At 41.7% G+C, this 23273-nt stretch overlaps 2 protein-coding genes and 1 long non-coding RNA gene across 10 annotated transcripts in view; all 3 read right to left on the reverse strand.

Moving 5' to 3' along the window:
- Positions 1–757: 757 nt before the first annotated feature.
- On the reverse strand, positions 758–5973 carry LOC127531885 (uncharacterized). The gene is made up of 2 exons (XR_007939124.1): positions 5467–5973; positions 758–4605 (listed from the first exon to the last, which is right to left on the reverse strand). It is a non-coding gene; the product is annotated as an uncharacterized LOC127531885 (long non-coding RNA).
- A 773-nt stretch (positions 5974–6746) lies between these two features.
- si:dkey-154b15.1 (uncharacterized) lies at positions 6747–10760 on the reverse strand. The gene is made up of 3 exons (XM_022206445.2): positions 10205–10760; positions 8704–8798; positions 6747–8474 (listed from the first exon to the last, which is right to left on the reverse strand). The coding sequence occupies exons 1-3, from the start codon at positions 10395–10397 to the stop codon at positions 7275–7277; spliced, it is 1488 nt and encodes a 495-aa protein (XP_022062137.2). The 5' UTR covers positions 10398–10760; the 3' UTR covers positions 6747–7274.
- A 107-nt stretch (positions 10761–10867) lies between these two features.
- Positions 10868–23273, reverse strand: part of LOC110959550 (R3H domain-containing protein 1-like) — a 49370-nt gene continuing 36964 nt past the window's right edge. For 5 of the 8 annotated variants that reach the window (XM_022206437.2, XM_022206441.2, XM_022206440.2 and 2 more), the window contains 7 exons: positions 22177–22310; positions 18728–18831; positions 15972–16153; positions 15156–15309; positions 14028–14125; positions 13359–13443; positions 10868–11872 (listed from right to left, as the gene is read on the reverse strand). In XM_022206437.2, coding sequence (XP_022062129.1) covers positions 11571–11872; positions 13359–13443; positions 14028–14125; positions 15156–15309; positions 15972–16153; positions 18728–18831; positions 22177–22310 — 1059 coding nt within the window. In that variant the 3' untranslated portion in view covers positions 10868–11570. Of the gene's footprint in view, positions 11873–13358; positions 13444–14027; positions 14126–15155; positions 15310–15971; positions 16154–18727; positions 18832–22176; positions 22311–23273 lie in introns of those variants that run through there. The other 3 variants (XM_022206438.2, XM_022206443.2, XR_007939120.1) reach the window with 3 other exon arrangements.

Consider the following 23273-nt stretch of genomic DNA (forward strand, 5'->3'; position numbering starts at 1 on the left):
AAAGTAGCGCTACAATTTCCAAAAGCTGATGGATGCTCCAAAAAACTATGCATGCAGCAGCGTTTAAAGGTTAGAATTCTATATAAAGCCTACATCTTGGTATATTTAGCTGGAACCCACTGCTGTGCTGCTTTGACTCCACCTGGCACGTTAGTTTATATGATCTTTTCAAATTTCTTTCTGAGGTGTAGTTTTAATCTATCTTTGCCCTTTGTCAAAGCATTAACATTTCACATAAAGCCAGCGCCATTCTCCTTCACCAGTCTGCTGATTTCTAATGCTGACGGCATACAAATGAACTCATCACACACACCTGCATGTGCAAGCACACCCGTGCTGACACGTCCTATCGGCTCACTGGGCCACTGATGTATTCACAATCTCCTCTTGTATGTCGTCGCCTCTCTCTGATCCATCTGTTCCTTCTCCTTTAACCGTTTAGTCCAGACAAATCTAAATCCGTTAACACAGGTGTGGAGGGAAGGCACACTGATTCATCTGCTTGCTCTTACACTAATGTTTATCTTTTAAGTGTCAAAGAGGATCTTGTAGATTTCCATTGTGGCTGCCACAGAAGGTATAAAGTTCTCATTTTTTGGGGACAGTTCACGGCAGTTTGTCTACACTGTAATTGAACTCACCACAACGATTACATGCTCTGACCCTCCACAATGTCACATATTTTATCATCCCCCTCTGGGCCTATCATGGTCAGTGCATGTGTAATGGCAGATATAATAAGACACGGGGCGACTGATGGCATTTCTGCGACGGCTTCAATTTAAAAAATGTCCAGGCCATTAAATCGTACAGGTACTTTCACACAAATCTGAATTATCAGACCTATTTCTGGCATGTTTCCACCTCCTGGACACATCCATATACAGTTTAAAATAAGACAGAGTGCCCCAAATAATCCGAGGACCCACAAATCATACGGTGCCATGTGGTGCCACCTGAGAAATGTGCCTCTCTGGCGTCTGGTGTCTTTTGTCAGTTAATGGAGCTGAGAGATGAGAGATGAAATTGAGAAGCTCTCCCACAAGGCAGCACAACGAATCATACGATATTTTGGACCAGCTGCAGACGATCGCAGGAGATAATGAACCAGTTCACCCATCAAAGCTGAATCTGAGAACAAATCTACCCCTGTGTTCTCCACAAAGATCTTATTTTTTGTCGCATTATGATTTCAGTCTACCTAGAAACATTACGTGACAAAGCACCAAACTTTTCTCTGAATGTTGAAGGGGACATAGTGACTATTCACATGGCTGAATTTCAGTGATAAACATTGTCATCTCGTTAATAATACACATGAAAAACACATAATTCTAAAAAATAATGCAGAGCCAGTAACTATCTGATTAACACACCAACATAGGAGCAAAAGATAGTACAGTATTATGCTTACAGACTCCCTACACTCATATTTCAAGTAAATTTCAAGTGCCAAAAAGACAAAACACACAACAAACTAAAGATTAATTTTACACTGATCATTAATATATATTTTTTATATATTCTACAGATATCACAAGTATGCTGTTTTTTGAATTATTTTGGCCAGTGATATCAAGATATTGCGAGAGGAGTAGCTGAAGAGCTAATGCTAACATGCTAGCCAGATATGTATCTGGTAGTGGGAGTTAGCTCCAGAAGCATTAGCTAAAATCAATGAGTTATTGTAGTGACATATCAGTTAGCAATCTGGTTAGCAGTGTTGCTAAGATGACACATCAGTTCCTGTTTTGCAATCATTTGCAAATATTCCTCTTTTTTTTTTTTTTTCAGAAATACTGCAGCAGATGAGCTTAAACATAAGTGGATGTTACACACAGCTAGCTAGATACTTGCTACTGGCTAACTCTCTGACTCTCACCAGTTTGTGGATGTTTTCTTGCTCCTGACACATTTTGACTCACTGTGGGCTCATCTTCACTGCAATTTAAAGTCTTTCACTGGATTAAATCAGGTTCCTCAATACAACATTTTCTACGTGCTCACAGATGCTACAAAAGCTGGAAAAATGTGGTTCTACACACTATGATCATTTAAGTATTTCCATTTTATCAACCTCTACAGATTTGATGCTTTTCACACAACTCTGCAGAGATGTTTAACCATGCTGAATGACAATTGGTTACATTTTCAAGCCATGCAGCATTTATTGTACTGATCCAGTTTATTTTACTCTCAGTCACTCTGTGGAAATACTGCCTGCAGTTCACCTGAATATTTACTGAAATTGTGTCAGTCATGGCTTCACTGTTGCACTTAGAAACACAAAATCAGGGTTTTTTTTGTTGCTGTTTTTTTTCCAAGATCTGGTGCATATGGTTTACTTTGACCTAATGTTTGAATGGAAATGCAGAATATCAAAATTTAATGCTTGTTTTTGGGTAATTTCTGCATCTCAAACATGTGTCCTGGCTATTCAAAACCTGAAAATCCAATAATTCTTTGTTTTTACTGTTTCTGGCTGTGGTAAGGGATGTATTTTTGGCGAAACCTGCTGTCGGTTCTGAGGTTAAACGTGAAATTTACTGGTGACATTTCTTTTAAAATGGATTGATCTTGCTGCAAACTGTTGTGTTTACCCTCTGGACTTTTAGAGTTAATGGAAATTGTGAGCGCAACCAACTGGAAAGGCAACAACAAGGCTTCATTTAGGTACAAAAACATAATTAAATCTGAAAACAAGCCACATGTAAACAGCTACAATAGGATTCACTCTAAAGTTGATTCTGTCTGATCACCTTCCAAAAAGAGTTTGAATGAGAACTGGAGTCCCTGAGGGGCTGTTGTTTGCATCCGCAGTAAACTGTTGTTTTCACACACTTTGCTTCTTCAGACGAACCTGCCAAAGATCCGACAGCTTCAGACGACCGTACTGTCTTTAAATAAGAGCGAAATTACAGTTCTGAATTGAGAGGGGCCCACATGTGGCGTCCGGGTGTTGCGCGCTGCGGCCTGCGGTGTCGAGGTTTAACAGGCAATCACGTTTCTTCTTCACACCCCACTAACTGTGAGCTTTTTGAAATGGTCTGAGGAGAGACTGATAATCATACTGACGCTTCCTGGATGGGCTCGTGAGGCAGTTTGAGCAGCTGGGGGAGCCGAGATGTGAGGACGGAGGAAGACGGAGCAGATGATGTGCAATTGTGAAAGGATAATTATTTTGATAGGCTTGGCCGTGGTTTCTGTTGGCGATGATAACACTGAGCGTGCCAAAATCGAAGCAACGCTGCTCACAAATGTGGCTGGACGGGCTGTAAACAAACCAGCAGTGTTTGGAAGTAAAACTAAACTGAAACTGCCTCAAATGTCCATTGCATCGGAAAATTTTCTACTGGCGTGGTGGTCTACAGTTCACCATGAAAGCCCAGGTTGTCTTGGGACCCTAGAGGGTACTAAACTGATGACATGACGCAGACACAAACCCAATTAACTGAAAATATTATTAAATTATGTTGATATGAAAATAACAGCCCCCTCAGGGACGCCAGTGGATGTCTGGCCAAAGGCACCTTTTGACCTGAATCCGCCCCGATGATCTCACTACTGCAACAAATCTGAAAACTGTGACGAATGTCGAAAACACACTTTGATTAAGAATTACATCTTCGGCTTTTGTTTTGTCTTTCACATGAATTGAGCTAATCTGGGGTTTGTTGGAAAACGCACAATGATCTAAATGTTTCTGTTCGGATGCCTCCAGATCCCAACAGTTAATTTGTTGATTAGTGAAACGTATGAATGTTTTGAACGTGCATAAAAAAGTACGAAGGAAACGTACAAAGAGAGAATGACAGAATCCAACAAGAAAAGCAGTTAGAGAGCGTAGTACTCCTCCAAGGCTGCTCAATTACATCATTTCCAACAGATGAAATCTTTAATAAAAAATGACGTTGCACTGAACACAGGCGTGTGTTATGCATGTGTATGTTATGTACGGTCACCGAATCACGTGACCTAAATATGTAGCAGTGGTAATTGATGTAGCGGTGGGAATTGATGGGACTTGGAACCACCCCCACAATTTAATCAATTGTTCCTTGTGTGATTTCCGAGAAGTCACACTGCATCTTTCTCATTAAAAACTGTTGATTTTGAAGTGGAATTCAAACAGCGGAGATGCTTTCAGTTTTTATGCTAAGCTAAGCTAAGCAACTCCTTGGTTTCAAAGAGTGGTATCAATATTTTTATCCCAAAATGTTGAGCTATGGTAATAAGCTTTAACTAAAGACTGAGAGCAGAGGACATGACTAATATCTGGGGTAAAATGCTTTAATGAGCCCACAACTAATGCGATCAATGAGCTGATGCTAAACTGAGGACCTGAACATTAAACGTTGACCATCAGTCACACTTTGGTTCCATTTGCAGATTCTAGAGGATCCAGTCGTGTGCTTACATTACGGCTCGTATGCTGTCCGACCAATTAAACCCCATCCATCTTTCTTCCTCAGCCAACACACACAAACCATCTTCTTGCTCTGTTGCCCCTAATTTCTCCTCCATCATACCCAACAACATTTAGGCCGAGCAGCGTCAGGGGGCAGCAGTCGTATCCCTCCCTGCTTCCCTCCTCTGGGTGATGATCTGTAAAGAGAATCATTAAGATGTAATTTGTGGCTGCGACGTGCGCCAACACTTAGCCTGGAGAAGGTTATCCATCACTGCAGCCTCATTCCTCAGCGAGGAGAGACGCTGCTCGTCTGTCTGACCTCTGACCTCCAGGATGTGAGTCTGAACACGACAAAACACACAATCAGAGCGAACACGACAGCTGCTGTGGATCTGAACAGTTCAGAGACGTCAGACCTCCTGAACAGACATGAAGAATCCTTCAATCCAGAGCTGCATGTCCTCAGTCATCCGGCTTCCGTTTATGACCAGATCACTATTGGGCTGTCGACTGTATGTTATGACTTTTTTTTGACATTTTCTTAAACTTTTTAGTCGTTTGTGTTTCTTTGTTGTCATTTTCAGGCTCTTTGTAGTTATTTTTATTCTTTATATCGGTATTTTGTGCTTCTTTGTAGATGCTTTGTGTCTACTTGTAGTTGTTTTGTTTCTTCTAAAACATTGTGTGTTTCCTTTTGTTTCTCTCTAAGTGTTTTGCAGATCTATATAGATGCTTTACCTGTGTAGTCACTTTGTGTTTTCTTTTTGTGTTTACTTTGTGTCTCTGGAGTTGTGTATCTTTACACTGCGCCTCTGGGACTCTCGGTCTTTTTTTTTTTTAGCTATTCTGTAACTGATCATTTTATACATTTATCACATTGCGCCTCCTTGTAGTATTATGTATTGCTATTTTTTCTTTTCATGGGCATTTTGTCTGTTTGTGATCATTTCGCATTCATTTGTTGTCACTGTTTGTGGCTGTTTAGTGGAGATTGAGCGTCTTTTGTTGTCATTTTGCGCTTGTGCTGCGTGTATTTGTGTGTTTGTGTTGCTCACCAGAGCTGTTAACAGTGAGATCAGACAGAGGAACAGGCCTCGGGGGCTGGAGGCCTCAGTCATCCATCCTGAGTCCAATAACAGCTTTGATCCCCAGTAGACTTGGTCCACCATGAAAGCGTCCTTGAGAAAGACTCTATTGCTGCTTTTTCTTGCCCGCCGCTGCTTCTGACCTCCATCACGAAAGTCATGCATGTTTAATGCATTCAAAAACGCCGTTACCTAATTACACGTCGTGCATAATGAGGAGGAGGATGGAAGGGGGGGTGATGGAGGCCCAGAACCTGCTTCAGGAGGGTTCATTCCTGCTGTAGGCTGCAGCTCCTCCCAGGTAACGCTGAGGTCTGCCCTCTCCTCGCCTCTGAAGGGTCCTCATGCTGGAAATCTAATTCCTCCGTCCTCCTGGATGCTTTAGTTGTATCCCCCCTAACAACGCCGCAGCTCGGCAACCTCCTCCACTACGTTCCTATGGTAACAAGTCAGAGTGAGTGTGTCTGGGAGACTGTCTGTGTTTGTGTGCGTTCATTATGGTAGTGTGGCTTATTTTTACATAATGAATCAATTATTGAGGCTGTGGAGCGAGCTCATCTGAATAATGGCAGAGCAGGAAGAAGCTGCCTCCACGCTACCGGGTTCTACTCCACATCCTCGCATGTTTTTTTCTTTGGTAAAGGTGCAACCCTGAGTGAATGTGTAGAGGGTGTGTAATGGGACACCCAACTGACATCATTTGGTGGCCAATCTGCACCCTGTTTGCCAAACTCAGCCTCCAAAATTACTTCAGTGAGGCCAGCCGCAGCAGCTCTATTTTAAAACATGTGGAGGGAAGTGTTACAGCGCCCCCTGCTGGTCTCCAACTAACCCTTGTGTCGTCCTGAGGGTCAAAATTGACCCGTTTGAAAATGTGGGAAAAAGAAAAGAAAAAAAAATTCACAGTGAAACCTATAGGATTTTTTTGGAAGATTTTTAATCATTTTTTGAAAATATTTACAAGAACTGTCATGCCAAATTTGGGGGATTTTTAAAAAATATAACTTTTGAGGAATTATTGGAATTATTGAAATATTTTTGCTGAATTTTGGGATTTTTTTCAGACAAGGAAACAATATTTTTTGGTGCCCGTACATGGGGACAATAGGAGGGTTAAAGGCTCCACGACACGTCTTACAAGACCGTTGAAGTACTTCTGTCAAAAAATGGAATTGCATACAAATTATTTTGGAAAATGATATGTTTATGCATCATGGAAATCATCCATTAGGAGGCTTTTAAGGCATTACTGACACTTTTTCCATCTTTTTATTGAATTTTGCATTCAAATGTAATGGAAACAACTTAAAAAAACAAAAAAATATATAATTTTATGTCAATTAACATGAGATCAAACACTGACATACAAGTTAAACTCCTGATAAAACGCCATTTGGTTGAGTGAGACAGGTTGGCATGTTGCTTTCTTAAAGTTTTAATTAGAAGTCGATCATTTGTAATTAAGATATGAGGAGGTTAATTAAGACTCACCCCTACTGCTGTGAGAACATCATTCAGATTAAAACCTGCTGTTTAAAGGCCCAATTAGTAATCCAGGGATAAACAAGCGGGACTCAGGTACTGGAAGGTGTTCTATTACTTTTTTTAATTTAATATGAGATAATTCTGATGTTTCTGAGGCAGATATCTAATATACACAGTGTGACTTATTTATATGCTTCTAATTATTAGAAATTACAACCACAGGAATGCAGAAGGTTCTGTGAAGGTACGACTGCGCCACCATGTGGTCGCTGGTAAAACTGCACCCATTTATTTCACCTTCTCAGGGTTTCCTTCACTCTGCTACAGAATGAGTGGATGGACGCCGATGGACCGATGACCTTAATGAAACAACCCTCAAATACGTACAGAACGTCTTTGTGCAGTGAATTCACGTCATCGCAGATCTGAGTCACTTTCTGTTTATCAGGCAGCTTTGCCGAGTCATAGAACATCTCGCGAACTCTTAAAGTGGAAAACCAGAAGTCCATCAAAGCCTGTAATCTTTCTGAGGCCTGCTGGATGCTTGAAGCTGCCGTGTTAGTTTGATTCCTGGTCAGGGAAATCCGAGTGAAGCCATCTTCTTTAAAACACTGGACGAACATGTTAACGCCGTTGAAACATCTGTCCAGCTCCTTTTTGTGGAATTTTTGGATGTATCTGAACGTGTACGAGTCGACCAAGAGATCTTCCGGATGGACTTCAGTCAGATCAGCTCTGCTCTTCGATGGTGCTGAGACATCTTTCAATGTGTTCTGGAATGACTTCGCTTCAGCCAAATGATTCTGTCCTCCGGCTTTGGATTCTGAAATCCCGTCTGCTCTGAGGTGCTGTTGTGGTTTGTTTGCTGATTTTTGCTCTGCAGGAAGCAGGTCCAGACCCGACGATGGCGAAATAATCCCCGCATTGATTTCTGCCCCGACCACTTGTCTGGCGTTGGCCTTTGTTCCTTCTCTTCTATATTCTGTGGACATTTTGGACCTCGGCCGACCTCTCGGTTCTTCTCCGTCTGCATCCAAACACCTCCCTCCAGCCAGACTCCCATCAGAAACTTTTTGCCTCGAGGAAGCGTTTGGAGTTTTTGCTTTGGAGAGCAGGCTTTGGACTTCACTTACTTCACCTGTGCTCTGCAGCGGCGTCGATAAGCTGCTCGAGCTCGCTGCTTCCCGCTTGGCTTTAGAAGCGCTGCGGCTTACAGAACCGACAGACCTGTGATGAGATATTAGTCTCGGATTAGCAGGAGTCTCTGTTAGTTTGATGGCTGAGTTTGGGGATTTAAGCTGACTGTCCCTGCGGATGAGGTCCGCTCTCAGGGCCTGGACGGCAGAGAAAGGACCCTCAATGGACACTTTTCCAGGGAGCAAAGGTTGGAACCGGAGTGATCTGTGAGCCGACTGGAGACTCTTAATCAGGGGCGCTGGATCACTGCCGAATTTGGAGAGATCGACTGTGGCGCTGGCGACGTACACAAACACCTGCAGCACAAGAGCACATCTGGATCATGGTCTTGTATCATGTGATTAAAAGAAGAAGTTTGTTGCAGAAATACAAACATCAGTTCATTTTTATTTTATATATATATATTTTTTTCTATATTTGGGTTTCTATATACATTATTAGTATTTTTTTTTTACTATATTTTGGTCTTACACAGTTAAACACATTAAAGCTAGTGACTTGCTTTAAACTGATGTCCATACTTACGTCTCTGCTGAAGGGAAACACGGTGAGGACGTATTCTTGAAGAAACTCGCTGTCCGTCATGATCTGCTGCTCCTTCTCCACCACCTTCGCCGCATCTGCCAAGAGTTTATACTGTTCTCTACGCAGGTCACCGACATAATGATGCCTCATGAACCCACAAAGCTACGCTGCTATTTCTTGTCACAGAGCGTGAACAAAGCCCGACTCTACTCATTATCTACCAGTGGAACGCTGCTTTCATACGACAGTACATGATCATCAGTGGGAGTATGGTTTCCGCACAGACAAATACAGAAATCAGCGTCTGATATTCCAGCAGTCACATTAAATTTCTTCTAAATCTGAAACACTGACTGTGTTTTCTGACCTTCATAGGTGGAATTTGCTTTTTTGAACAATAAAAGGAAATGATTAATGTGTTTTTGTTTTTTTAGTGTAAATATAAATGATAAAGTTGCCTCTTTGCTTAAAAATGTGTTTTTCCTTGTTATTTTGGCTTCACTGTGCAGAGTTTTGGTTTCATATTCACTACCAGATGGACAAAAGTTTCTCTGCACTCCACTTAAAACTCAGATGCACAAGCTGCACTTTGTGACATCAGAATGATCATTTATCTATAAATAGTCTTTATATCATTATGTATTTACTTTTTAAAACTTTCTGACACAAATGATCCATCAAAGCTCAGTAATTTTCATTTGTGTTAAATCACGTCTGGAGGCCATCTTTAATTTTGTGTTTACACTGTACTACATGATGCCATTTCCTGCCCCCATCTTTGTTTGGATGAAGCAAAACTGGCACAACTTGATGAAATTCTCTTAGCTTTAGGATCCAGCAGTACAGAACAAAGTTTGTAGTACTTGGAAGATCTGACAGAGTTTTGATGTGTTATCTCTGCAAAGCACAGATAGATCAATCCTTTCCCCAGCACATGAGTACAGAAGTAGAGAGTTTAGCCAAAATATAGTACACAAGAGACCATCAAAAGCCAACCACTTCACGAAGAAATCAAACAAGAAATCGTCTTTGTGCTCAACTTTGGAAGAAAAGGGAATCTTTGGCTGATCATTTTGACTTCAGGATTTAAACTGCCTTCGTTGATCTGCATGTCTTCATCATGGCTCTATGATGAAGACATGCAGATCAACACAACTCATAGGTCCAAAGCTGAGACAGATGTGTTGTTTACAGCTCATTCTGAAACCCTGTAATACACCGAAGGTCTATTTTGAGGACTGTGTTTCCAATTTAGTCTCTAAAGTAGTTCATATGCTGGGTGTCAATGCAGCCATAACGCAACCATTAAAAGGTGATAAATGTTGACATATAGGTGATATTTTACACCTATTCTGTTGTATGCTGGGATTATTTTCCTCAGAATGACCTTCACAGTAATAGTATTCTGGCACAGATTTGGGCCCCTGATGAGGAAGTTACCTTAAACCAGTCACTTTTTGACTGGTTTAAGCTTGAGTTTAGCCACAAGCTGCTAATTTACCTTCAGCTCGGTCGAAAGTGACGAACGCCACTCCGACCATGTTGGTGGGATACTCGAGCTCCTCCACGTCTCCTCCGTGGCTCCTCCTGCGGCTCTGGAAGTGAATCATCAGCTTGTCCGCCATCCTCCCGGCGGACAGCGCGTCGGGGACCCCGGACACCACCACCGTCCTGCGGCTCTCCCGGGGTTCCATCACGGCCGGAAGCGGGCAAACATCTGACGATTAACGGTCACCACCACCACGTTGCTACAAACACACCCGCTGCTGTCGGACACTCCTCGGTTTTAGTTTCACTTTCTGCCGGTTTGAACTGAGCTGCAGAGGCGCCGTGTGGCCGCTTGGTGTCGCTGTTTCTCCACGTTTTGTCTGCGCTCAAAATGGCTCATTTCTGCAGCTCCCTGAAGCCCAGCAGGCACAAAGACAAACCTCATGGCAACATTTACCAGCTAGTTGCCTCATCTGCTGCTTATTTCGACACGTTTTCGATTAAAGCTTCTAATTTCTAGTCATGTTTTGGCTTTGCAGGGGGGAAAAACCTCAACACGTGTGGTGCAAACATTTATTAAGAGTCAAACCAAAAAAAAAAAAAAAAGAAAGAAAAAAGCCACACCATACACAGAACACCTCTCATGATTCACACAAACATATGAGTGACGATTGCATTTTTCTTGTGCATATAAACATTTTAATTTAATATATAAAACAAAGTGGCCTGGTCGAGTGCAACAAACAGGTATTAATAGGGGGGTTAATAAAAGAAAATCCAGGCTCTGTCCTATACCAATCTCCATCTTGATCATCACTTCAGTGCAAAAGCAACATTCACTGTGTTGAACGGTGACTTCAGATAATTCAGGTAGCATATTTGTCATTCAGTGTTTCTAATTGTACAGGTGCTGCTGTGTATTCTTCAAGCCGACGGACTCACCGATCAAAGTGAAACCAAACCCAAAAAAATGATATCAACGCTCGATTTAAACACAATTATACCGTCTAATCTTCTAAATCGGGCACGAAAACATTCTAGAACCAGAAACAAACAGATTATGGGTGTTTTTCCTGACGCGGCGCCGTCACGCACACCTGCTGTCAAAAACAGCCACAGTGGATCTCAGAAAACGCTTCAGACCGGCAAACTCGGGAGTTGAGCTCACATTTTACAAAGAAGTTTTTGATGCGTCAGTCTCCACCCGTCGGCCGGAACGAAAAGCTAAAAATGAACTAAAAGTGAACATTCATTCTTCAAAACGCTTGATATTTGGACAGAGTCTGGGCAGAGACAGTCCAGACTGAGGCAACAGAGGCAGGTGGTTGGATGTGCGTTCGTGTGGCGCTTCCTTGAAAGATGCACCGAGATCTGAGCAGCTATGCCGCCTCCCAGTCGCACGGCTCCCCTTTGTGTCTGCTGCTAGTTGAGAGTTTAAAGGTGCCCTGGGGGCCGGTGTGGCGGAGCGCGGTGTATCTGGAGGGGAGCATGGCAAAGATAGAGTATGATGAGGCCAAGTCTCCGCCGGGAGCATCTCTGGTCGCGTCGCACAGCCGGGGCCGACGGTCCGACAGCCGCTGGATGGATTCGCCCCCTCTGCAGAGCTCTGCCAGGAGGTGGTGGGAGTCTGTACAGCTGATCCCCTCCGGAGGATGTGTCGCTTCCAGCATCCGACCGCTCACTGCAGACACATGAAACAGCAACAGTGAGCAGCAGAGCCAGGAAATAAAACAACTTTCAGGGGTAAAGAGGAGGGGGAAAAAAAAAAAAAAAAAAAAAAAAAAAAAAATCAGACCTGCACCATCGGGAGGCTTTGATAAAATGCTGCTGTCAAATTAAAACCCTCCTGTTGTCCTCATTCACAGAAAAAGTATTGTTTCATTGTCTGAAAAAAATCCAAAAATTAAGCAAAAAAATGTCCCAAATTTCTGAAAATTTGCAAAACGAAATAAAGAAACAAATTCCAGTAATTCCTCCAAAGTTTCCCTTAAATTTTTATTTAAAAAAAAAATCCTCCCCAAATTTGGCAAAAAATTCTTGTAAATATTTTTCAAAAATGAGTAAAAATCTTCTGAAAAAAATCATAAAAATATCTAAAGTGATTTTTTCTTTAGAAACACTTTCTTTAAGAAACACTTTCAACATTTCATTTTTTCACCAAAAATATTCAAAAATTTCCCAAATATGTTGAAAATTTGGACATCAGAAGTTTCACAGTGAAAATTTTTTTTTGTCAATTTTCACCCACAGGATGACACGAGGGTTAAACTTGTTTTGAGTTTTCTTGTAAAATTCAACTCAAAACAAGATAATTTCAAGTTTGTTTGACTTAACAAGATGCACGGTCTTAAAAAGTCCCTCCATCTTGGTGAAATGTCACTCGTGAATTTATCTTAAATCACGTGGGATGAGACATTTTGACAAAAAATAAGACAAATGGACTTGGTAAGATTTGGAGTTAAGAGGAAAAAAAAATCAGGCCTGCACCATCGGCTTCAACAAAATGCTGCTGTCAGCTTTAAAGCTCGGAGCTGGAAGGACGGTCAGAGCTATCGAATATAGAAACTCCAATATTGGGTTTTCGGTCTTAATTTCTCTGAAAAACACGCTGCTCACGAGCCTCCCCCACCTTCCTCCTCCCTCATGATTGTCCTGGTGGGATTGTTGACACGAGCGCCTGAATAATGCAGAAAAATACCTCGGCGAGTGCAGAAATTACAGCGCCATATTTGAAATAATCAGCACATTTCTGTCGGCTCAATCCTGCCGGGGCTGCAGGTTCCACTGCCAGGTGTGAATTCTGCCCCGTCTGTGATTTATTCTGCTTACATTCACAAACGCTATTTTTCCACAGCGTCGGAGCGCAGCAAGCATATTCCGACACAATAAAAAGGTGATGCTACGTCGCTTAATCTGCTAAGTAGAAATACAGAGCAGCTGGATTTATCATGGGATGAATCTCAGCATGAGGCTCTGTTTTTGATCGACATCTAAAGCCTCGTGTTTCAGTCGGAATTTCTTCACTAAATTAAATAAAAGAGCACTTAATCATTACGACATTTACGTCCGGTTTTCCTTTTTGTAGAAAAGAGGTCCAGCTCGGTCAAAAGCTCTTAAAAAACGACTGCAGCTATCTTCACTAAGCCTCCCTCTGGACTTCCTATTACCTGCTTCACCTACACTGAGATCTGAAGACAGAGGTTTTCTGCTGGCCTTCCTCCCATGACCGCTACGCCACACCCCCAGTGGACCCTGAGGAGACAGAAGAAGAACGTTAGGTTTGTTAATGGAGGGCAGAGATGAAGACAAGAAAAGAAAATAGACATGAAAAATAACCTTGTGGGAGAAGTTTCGAACAAAGCGGCAGAATTTTCACTTGTAAGCTCAAAAAATAACTTTTCTCAGCGATGGAATATTTCAATGTTTAACCTTTTGAACTCCAAAAAACCGCCAGTGGGTTTGAAAGACTTCTCATTGGAAAAGAAAAAAGCAGCCAGAAAGAAGCCATTTATCAGACAGAAACTGTAAAAACTGACAGAATTGTTCGGCTTTCCTTGAACGATTCATCAGTGATGCATTGTTCGGTCAGGAAATTAAACCAAATCTAAGCTCAATAGTGACGTCTCATCAAAATCACTTTATTCTACATGTAATTTAAAAATGAACTCAATACATATCCTCTGTTTTGTTCTGTTTCTTAGAGCTGCAGGACTTTATATTGCAGTGAAAAATGAGTCCACAGTGAGTAAAAACGTGACAGAACCAAGAAATGCCCTGACAATGCTGGTCTGGGGTTCAGAGGGGAAGAATGAATTGTCATAAATGTTGAGTCTTACTTGGTGTTTGGCCACCATGTGTGCAGTGTGGATCAGCGGAGGTCTGATGGAGGGTTTGTACTGCAGAGGTTGGCCCAGTAGAGAATAGTGTGCTTCACCTGGAAATCACAGCAAAAACACATTTACAAAAAGTGTCACAAACCCAAACATCCAAAGCTGAACATTAGCTTATTGAGATTCATTTCACAGAACACAACAAGCACAGAAAGATTCTTAGACCGTCCACTAGTTTATGCACACTTGGCTACAAACTGGGGTTTATGAAATTCAACTGCAAGTTAGTCTGTGGGTTATTAGCTTGATAACCTAGACTTCATTGTAAGCAGCTAGCTCGCTAACTTAAGTTGCATCAGCAGGTGCTAGAAGAGCTAGTTGGCTAATTTGACAATTTCTGCTACGCAGCCAAGACGTTCATTCTGACGTCATAATGCAGTTACTTAACACTCATGTCGCCCTGCGGGTCAAAATTGACCCGCTTTAAAGTCTGAAAATGAGGATTTTTTTTTTTTTTAATTTCCAGCGAAACTTCTGACGTCCACATTTTCAATATTTTTGGGAAATCTTTGAACATTTTTGGTGGAAAAAAAAGAAATGTTAAAAATGCTTCTTAAGAACATTCACAAAAAAATCTACCAAAATCCAGCAAAATTTCTTAAAACTGATGATTCATGAAAATAAATCATCCATTTGATATTTGTTGGGCACAGTAAGCTAAATGTAATTCTAAAAGCATGCTACACGGTGGCTAATAGCGAGTCAGTTAGCTATGTAAATATTCAACTCAACCCTGCACTAGCATGGTTTTTGGATTGTCAGATTAGTCAGCTAGCTTGGGTAGCTACTGCTTATCCTAGAGATCCAGCTAGCTATCTGCCAAAAGGGCTAAGGTGTAAATGAACTCCACTATCAGGTGGTTCAGACACATTTTGTATTTGCACATTTCCCATTCACCGTTCTCTCCCACTGTCTTGTCTCTCTTGTCAAATAAAGTCAATAAGCCCAAAAATAAATCATCTCCAGCTAACCTCAGAGGTCAGGTACTAACACTGAACCTGCCACTGGCTGGAGCGGAGCATTAATTCTCTGTAATACTGTGTGTGAGGGCGTAAACACCAGTGCGTGTCTGACCTTGTCCACTGTGGCAGAAGGCTGTAGGGAGCTGTGGGTGGTGGTGCGGGTGGTGGGCCATGACAGGGATGGGCGAGATGCCTGATGGGAGGCCCTTGACGCTGGGCGGCTGGCCTGGCGAGGGAGTGAGAGCCGGAGACGAGGGCAGGCTGCTCTACACACAACACATCGACGGTGCAGAGAGGAAACAGGACCAACACAAACACTTTCATTCAGAAACAGCAACTCTGGCGATATCTTCCTCCTCTCACAAAGTCATTGTGGTGTTCAAGTTGTTGCTTTAATGTACCATTCCATCCACATTAGTCCCACTAATGTACCATTACACCCTAATGCTAAGGACTATTTTCTCCTCATTTTCAGGTTTCAGCAGCACTCACTTCATTTGCAGAGCCTATTTACGACGACATTTAACCTGCCTGAACGGCAGCCGGGCCGACTTTGGCTCAAGGCGACAATTCTCACGTCACAGTCAGACTCAGACAACCAAACTAAATTGGCTCTCAAATTGCTTTCTTGTGACCGTCTTAACTTTCCGACACGTACCGCATTGTCCTGTGCAGCAAAAACATCAGCTAAACAAATTCACAATTCAATTTAAAATGATGTGAAAGTTGCTGCTGTCAAGTCAAAACCTCTGGGCCACAGAGCTAATTAAATGTTTTCAAAGCTGCAAGACAACCTCGATGAAGCTTTTTTTTTTTTAGTTTTTTTTTTTAAAGGTGATAAATACAATCTCATGGCTTTACAGGAAACCATTAAGCGACGGGGTCTTTCTGTCTCTGCCTGATGGATGCACTCGGGCAGCGTTTGTACCTGCGTGTTGTCTGGAAGCGGAGGGAGCTCAGCGGGCCGACGGCTGCGCTGGTGTTCGGGTCCCGAGTGTTTGTGGCCGGGCTGCTTCCTCTGGCAGGGGGAGGGGGCCCGGGGCTGCTGGCAGGAGGGCGCCGCCATTTGCAGCATCACCATGCCGCCGCTGGGGGCCGGGGGTAACAACCCTGCACACATACAAATTAAAGAAACAAGTTGTTGTTGCCGGCAAGAGTCAAATCGGGTCGACATGAAATCCACTTCTTTAATTCATCACGTCGGCTCATCATTTATGCGCCACACTAAATGTGTTTTTGCCCCAAAGCTCCTTTCCGGCACTTTTGTTCAGCTACACACCTCATCAGCGGAAACGCAGCTCTCACACAGCAATTAGGTCTTAAGTGCCTTCATTATAAGGGCACGTTGATAGTGGCAATAACAGTCCGTTCCCTTTTCCTGCTAAACCCTCTGCCATGATCCCGCAGATCCAATTAAATTATTTGTTTGTGACACATGACCGCAACACATGTGGCTAATAAAAAACAATCAATCAAGACTCAAAAGCATAATTAATTTCTGTTTACATTAAGCTCACATGAGGTGGAAATCCTACACAAACTCCACACAGGCGACGGCGCGGTTGATTTATGGAATAAAATCTCCTAACAGTAACAAGGACAATGGATATTTGGGCTTAATCTGCAGATTATTTCTGGCCTCAGCCTAGCCAATTAAAAGTGTTTACTGGTCACGCTGTAGGTAAGGCCGCCGTGAGACCTTCATCTGACCTCATTACTGACGGGTTGGAAATGATGGCTCCCTCCACTGGGCTCCCGTAATAATCAGACATGAATAATAAAGGTCATTAGTGAGGAGACTACCCCACCTGGGCCTCTGGACGGACATTCAACCACGCAACACGCAGGAAATAACCAGGAAAATAAGGCTTATTATGAGGATGTTTTCTAACAGCAAAAGTCTGCCTTAATTTTCTGTTATTTCTCATGTCTTTTTGGTAGTTCCATCCATTTGCCTCCGTGATGACCTAACTGGGCAATTAGACTGACACAAAAGTATCCATATCATGACTGATTATTGACATCACTGGTAGATATGTCAGCTTTTCTCCTCAAACACTGACTGTTGATTTTAAGGACTATTTTTAAAGAGCCCATATGACGTTCATTTATAGGTAAATAACAGTCTTTTCAGGGTCTACTATAATGTTTCATGCTCAAAAACACATTATTTTTCTTGTACTGTAAATTGCTGCAGCACCTTCTGCTCCGTTTCAGCTCCTTGCTGAACAAAAAGCCCACTCTGATTGGTCAGCCTGATGAAAGCATGTTGGTTACGTAGGGATAGCAGCTGAGGTGACTCTAGTGAAGAAACTGCTCATTCTTTGTAGGTATTATGCAAATGAGTTACATGGTGATGTAGACAAGAAAAGCCAGGATTTTAAATGACGTGTTTCAGGGAGGTAAGCAGCAGAAGTCCTGTCTTGATAATGTATTTTTACATCCTTTCTGAAGTAATCTAATGGAGACAACTTTAAAAAACATTCCAGTTTTATACTTGCTTGAGGCAGTTGTTGACTTACTGAACAAGATTTAATGCACTGAACAGGTGATTGAAACTGCTTTGAACTGAACATTCAGGTCACAACTGAAACTAAAATGGCTCTTTTCACTTCTGCACAGAGTTTTGCTTCTTTTTTGTGTTTCTTAGTGGTTTTCACACAACTGGTTTTGTGTCTGGCCTTGATACAGCCATGTGAAACACAGCGTACTCCGCCCGAACAGTTAATAGAAACTGGCCAAAATGTTTACATATTTTAACATTGTCAAAGTTCACTTTAAATGGAAACATGACTGTTTTTTATGAGATACTTCTCTTTGGTGATCTTCTACATGCTCAAAAAAACCCCTAGCTATAAAATAAAGTGAAGCAAAGGGAAAAAACAAAACGCATAATGTGTTCTGACAAAGTTCTGTATGTTTGAAAACTAGCTAACAAGTTATCTGCTGCCCTGGAGAGCTCAACAAGACAACTGTACATCCATATAAATATGCATATGCTGTATGCACTCACATACACACATGACCATGTTAAATTAAACTGAGAATCATCACTTCAGAGTGGGACAAGTGGGAAATAAGATATATCCTCAATTAAAATGCAAGGTATGCTCATGTCAAACCACGTGATGATACATCCCAATACAACCAGAGGAGCAGAGCAGCAGCAACACGTCTGATGAGCGATGCCATCGGTGATTTCTTACTTTAATAGTTTTTCACTGCAGCAAACACTGGCAACGCTCTGACCGAGTTTGACGTCAGCGTAACATTTGCAGTGGTCGACCTAATCGCCGTTTAATTCCGTCCAGCTCTGGATGGTGCAAATCACTTTAACTTATCCAAACTCCAGGGACCCGTCATCACCGCGCCTCGCTCTTTTTCATTTTGAAAATCCAGAGTGTAAATCTAATCACGCGTCTGACGCACATACATCGGCAAAGTAAACCCAGAGAAGATTATTTCATTATGAAGTGCAGGTCGTAGCTGCGGAGGAATCCATTCTGCAGATATTGACACTGAGAGATGGGGAAAATAAAGGGTGTGGGAGCGTGGTGGCAGTGATGGGGTATCTCCAGGGTGGCTAATGTCAGAAAAAGTGAATATTCGCACTTCAGCGCGTGATCCTACTGTAGATCACTGTGTTTGAATGTGGCCCTCTGCCTGGTCTACAGAAAAGCGTACCTGCATACTGTTGGCCCGGGTGCTGCTGGGAGACGCAGGGCGACGAGGTCTGAGGAAACTGAAGCTGCTCCATCATCGGGGCGGGCAGGAAACTCACTGTTGAACTGTGATGGAAGACACACAGTAAACCGCATGTTTTAACAAGAAAAGCACTCAGAGAGCACAGTACTCCATCAAAGCTGTTCATTCCCCCATATGGTATTGTCAGAAATGCGACTTTTTTAAATTATTAGTTATTGATAATCAGAAATCAAAGCAACATAGAATGTGTCCATTTATTACAGATGTACCCACAAACAAAATGACGTTGCGCTGAGCACAGGTGTGTGTTATGCATGTGTATGCTCTGTACGGATATTGAATTTCATCACCTAAGTATGTAGCGCGAATTGATGGGACTCGGAAACACTCCCACAGTTTAATCAGCCATTCCTTTTATCATTTCAGACAGATAAGTCCCAATAAGTCTGCAGCAGTCCAACCGTCGTAGGATCGCAATCATGTGATCGTCAGCAGGCAGCTGATGTCGCATTCAGTTGTTGTCATAGTTACAGTGACGAGGTGCCGCGATGATACAGAAATCTTTAAGAAATCTGTGGATTCAGACTATAAGCCGCATTACTGCCAAAATCTAATCACTTGGTCCTTGTGTCATTTTTGACCTTCCCTGAAAATTTCATTTAAATCCATTCATCCGTTTTTGAGTAATGTTGCACACGGATGGAAAAACAGACAAACAAACGTACGCCCATCGTCACATTGCTCTGTCATGTTCCTTGATGGAGTTATTATAATTTTCTGTTATAGTTTGCACTATTCAATTTGAGACTTTTAAAAAGGGCTCCTGCAGGGTTTCAGTGTAGTGACATTTAAATCATACTTTTGTCACTTTCTGAGCAGCTTATAGTAATTATTGGTCAAATAATCAAAACTTTGATCAATTTAAGCAAACATTTGATGGTTGAAGCCAAACATCTTGTAGTTGCAGCTTCAAAAACAACTATTTCTAATGCCATTAATTAATCATTACACATGACTTGAAGACCTGAAAAGATAAAGTCCAATACTGACACCTAAGTGATCAGAGAAATCTTTTTCTAAACCTCCACAGATCTGTGGAATCTTAGCGCTGCAGTTGGGGTATTAAATCTAAAATCTAACTTTAAGTCCATCTGGAAAGTAGGCGCTCTGCTCTGTAAGCGCCCTGCCTGCAGGGATTCGTCTCCAGCTGGTGGAAAAGCAGGCTGCAGGTGGACAGTCGGCACTCTTGGGAGAAGCCTGAGCCGATCCAACGCCGCCACATAAATCATTTCCACACCGGCTGCCCTACTAAAGCAGCCTCATTTTACAGCTGGGACAATGAGAAAGTGACCTCTCCTCACATATGAGTATCTCTGCATTGTTCTTGGGCTGGTGACGACTTCGCACACGGCTGCATTCATGTCTGCTGTTTGTTATGTATACGTGCGCGCACAACGGTCCCAGTAGTGCTCCACTCACCAGTATCCAGATTGATTGGGTCCATGGAGGTAGAAACTAATTACATGTTTTGCTTTCTGTGAACTAGTTCTATCAATCAGCTATAATGAGAGGCACTCCACACTTCTCCACAGCAGCCCAGTAATGGAGGAAAATGGCTAAAGCTCTTTGAGGCGGTGTCAGAGTAGACATTCATCAGCTATACGCAGACCCAGTTCACCAAAAGCATTGTGGTAATAACTTCATTTTTTTCCCCCACAGTGAACAAAGATGACCTTGTCTTAGAGGTGCTTTGGGGATTCACTCATCAGGCCTGTTCGGTCTATAAATAAGAGGCACCTTCAGGAGTGAGAAACACCATCAAGTACCTGCAAATCGGTTTCTGGGACAAAGTACAGCTAAGGCCAGGCTAATTATTCCATCGAAACCTGATTAAAGCCACTTCAGCTATTACAAAGTGTCATTAGAAAAAGATGAACATAAATCAGAGTGAGTGTATTACCACTGTAAACAGGACCTAAGTTAATTTCGGAGCAAAACAATGTACCAGAAAACACAATTAACATTTTAGACAGCGACTTTTGACTAATTGATCATAAAATGGATCAATGCAAACCGGGTTATTAAATATTAAGAAATAAAACAGGGCTTTAAAGTGATTACACTCATACATCAAAATATGATATGCATGAAAAGTTCTGGCTTGGAAAGTAGAAGTGAACAGTGTCTGATGCAATAAAACAAATACAACCTTAAAACTACCAGCGAGTTTGAAAGCCTTGTAAAAAGTAAATCATTTAACGGCTGGAAGTGTCAGAATTTTAACTTCTGATGTGTGGTTCTGTTGCAAATACGAAGCAATATAAGCTCACAATTTGCAGAAAAATAAGCCACAGATTCTGTAAAAACAATCCAAAAAATATTGCGCTCCTTGGCACAGCTGTGACCAACAGTTGTGTGATAAAAATTAAAGAAATTTCACCTGAACTGCAGTCTGTATTTACACAGAGCAGCGAAAACAAATTATACAGAGTAAAACAAAACATATTTACGTGAAAAAATGTCTGAAAAATGGGAAGTAGAGGAGTGAGTGGTCCACAAGTTGTTTCAAGATACATTTAACATGGTAGAAATGCAAAATATAGTCATCTTTTGACTTACTTTTCTTAGAACACTCCGAGGTTTTAACTGCCAAATATCAATATCAGCATCAACTGTAATTCAGATTTGCAAAATCTTGCAACACTTACAACTAATATAAAATGAAAATGAATCTTCAACCTCAAAAATCCAGCATGGGACAGGCTACGATTATTACAAGATAAAGCAAAACATTATTAAGCCCAAAGAGGATTCTTCAATGAATATGTGGAACTCTCCCTGCATAAGAATGTCACTTTTAAGACCGACACTCAACACATGACTTGTGAGTTAAAGGTCAAAATTGGATTTCTCTTCTGTCAAACAAAGAGCATTATTCAGCCCGTTCCACCTCAAAACCCCTCGAGACTCCTGCCTGACCACCTCTTTTTCTCTGCTCTCATCTAAATACAGTATTCCAGTCATGTCAGGACTGTTCATGGTGTGCTACTAGAAGAACTACACTCTCTTCCCGGTACTAAAATGGAGGTTTGGACACTACAATCAACTGTAAACACGATCGTTCTGCATACAGGAGGGGGGATGTTTTTGTGTTCCGTATTTGACAGATTCTTTGCATTTTCCTTGTATTTCTAACCATGTGATGAACAAAAACATCTATTATGCTCGAGTAAACAAAACCCCAATTGTTTAAGCTGGCTAAACAACTAAAGTGCTGCTTATATCCTCAATTCTTAGGATGCTGCTGTCAGTGATTTTTTCTTTGTGGGTGCCAAGAAATTCCTGAATGGATGTAAACCCAGGTAATCCATCAAATACGGACACTTTAGCGTTACTTCTGGAACTCTGTCACAGCTGTGGAACTGTACCTCATGGTGGTGTGCTGGTTCGGAGGGATCAGGCTGTAGCAGGGCTGCATGCCAGCAACAGCCACTGCTCCCTGTCCTGGCTGGCAGGACACAAACACTGGCTGCTGGTATGTCTGCTGAGGGACTGAAACCTGCTGCAGAAGAAAGAAACGATTGGAACGAGAAATCAAGCAACGAAACAAAGCAAACAGCAACAATGCTTTTTCTCTGACAGCAGCAGTAGCGGTGTTTCTATTTAACTGTCAAATGGATTTGAAGCTAACTTTTGAAATGCTGCGAAAAAAGAAAAAGAAAAAAAGAGAATTGTTTCCACTAACTACTTTGGCCTGAATAAACTAGACTGTATAGTGTTGTTAGATGGGGGTGGTACAGGCTACATCACACATGGCTAGAAGATGAAGCAAGAAACGAAATTCACCAAGATGAAAAGGCTCCTAAAATGAATACCAGCCGATGCGTTTGGCTAACATAATGCTAACTTGGCTAGTGTTGCTACATTGCAGCTTGACAAAGGTCCAAACAGCTAATGCTAGCTTAAACTGTGATAAAGCAGCTCCATATTGTGAGGAGATACATGCTAACATGAACGCTTTTTGTTAAAAAATGCAACCTCACAAAAGTAATGGGCCTTGAAAGTACAACTCAAGAGGTTTCCCTTTAATAGTCAAGCAAAGCTGAAGTTAATGTTTGAATATTTGGGGGAAAAAGCCAACAAAAGAAGGGGAAATAGCTAAGACTGTGAGTTAAATGTTCTGCTCACCAGTTTTTTCCATCCCCAATGAAGAATATTAACTATTGTTTGCGGAAAAGTAAAAATATCTCATGTATCATTTTTGTTTTTGTATTTTTTGCAAAATGATGGATGCATTTTCAAATTCTGCCACCATCATTGACTATTTTTCTAATGAACATATTTTATGGAAACATGACTACTGGCTGCACTATCAATGTTTTTCTTTATTCTTCTAATTCAAAATCCTCAAAGACATGGCTTTGTATTTTGTTAAAGCTTCAGGACAAACAATTCAAAAGACAACACTTGGGAGTTGCTTTTCACTATCAAATGCTTGCTCTTATTTTTTTTAAAAAGCTATCTT

The sequence above is a fragment of the Acanthochromis polyacanthus genome, chromosome 22, assembly GCF_021347895.1.
Source record: "Acanthochromis polyacanthus isolate Apoly-LR-REF ecotype Palm Island chromosome 22, KAUST_Apoly_ChrSc, whole genome shotgun sequence".
Taxonomy (NCBI): domain Eukaryota; kingdom Metazoa; phylum Chordata; class Actinopteri; family Pomacentridae; genus Acanthochromis; species Acanthochromis polyacanthus.

Excerpts from the sequence above, each read along its gene's own strand:
- si:dkey-154b15.1 (XM_022206445.2), bottom strand. The coding sequence starts at position 10,397 with ATGGAACCCCGGGAGAGCCGCAGGACGGTGGTGGTGTCCGGGGTCCCC. Across the intron at positions 8,799-10,204 it reads CACTTTCGACCGAGCTGAAG|ATGCGGCGAAGGTGGTGGAG; the intron begins GTAAATTAGCAG and ends AACTCTTGGCAG. Across the intron at positions 8,475-8,703 it reads TGTTTCCCTTCAGCAGAGAC|GTGTTTGTGTACGTCGCCAG; the intron begins GTAAGTATGGAC and ends CTTGTGCTGCAG.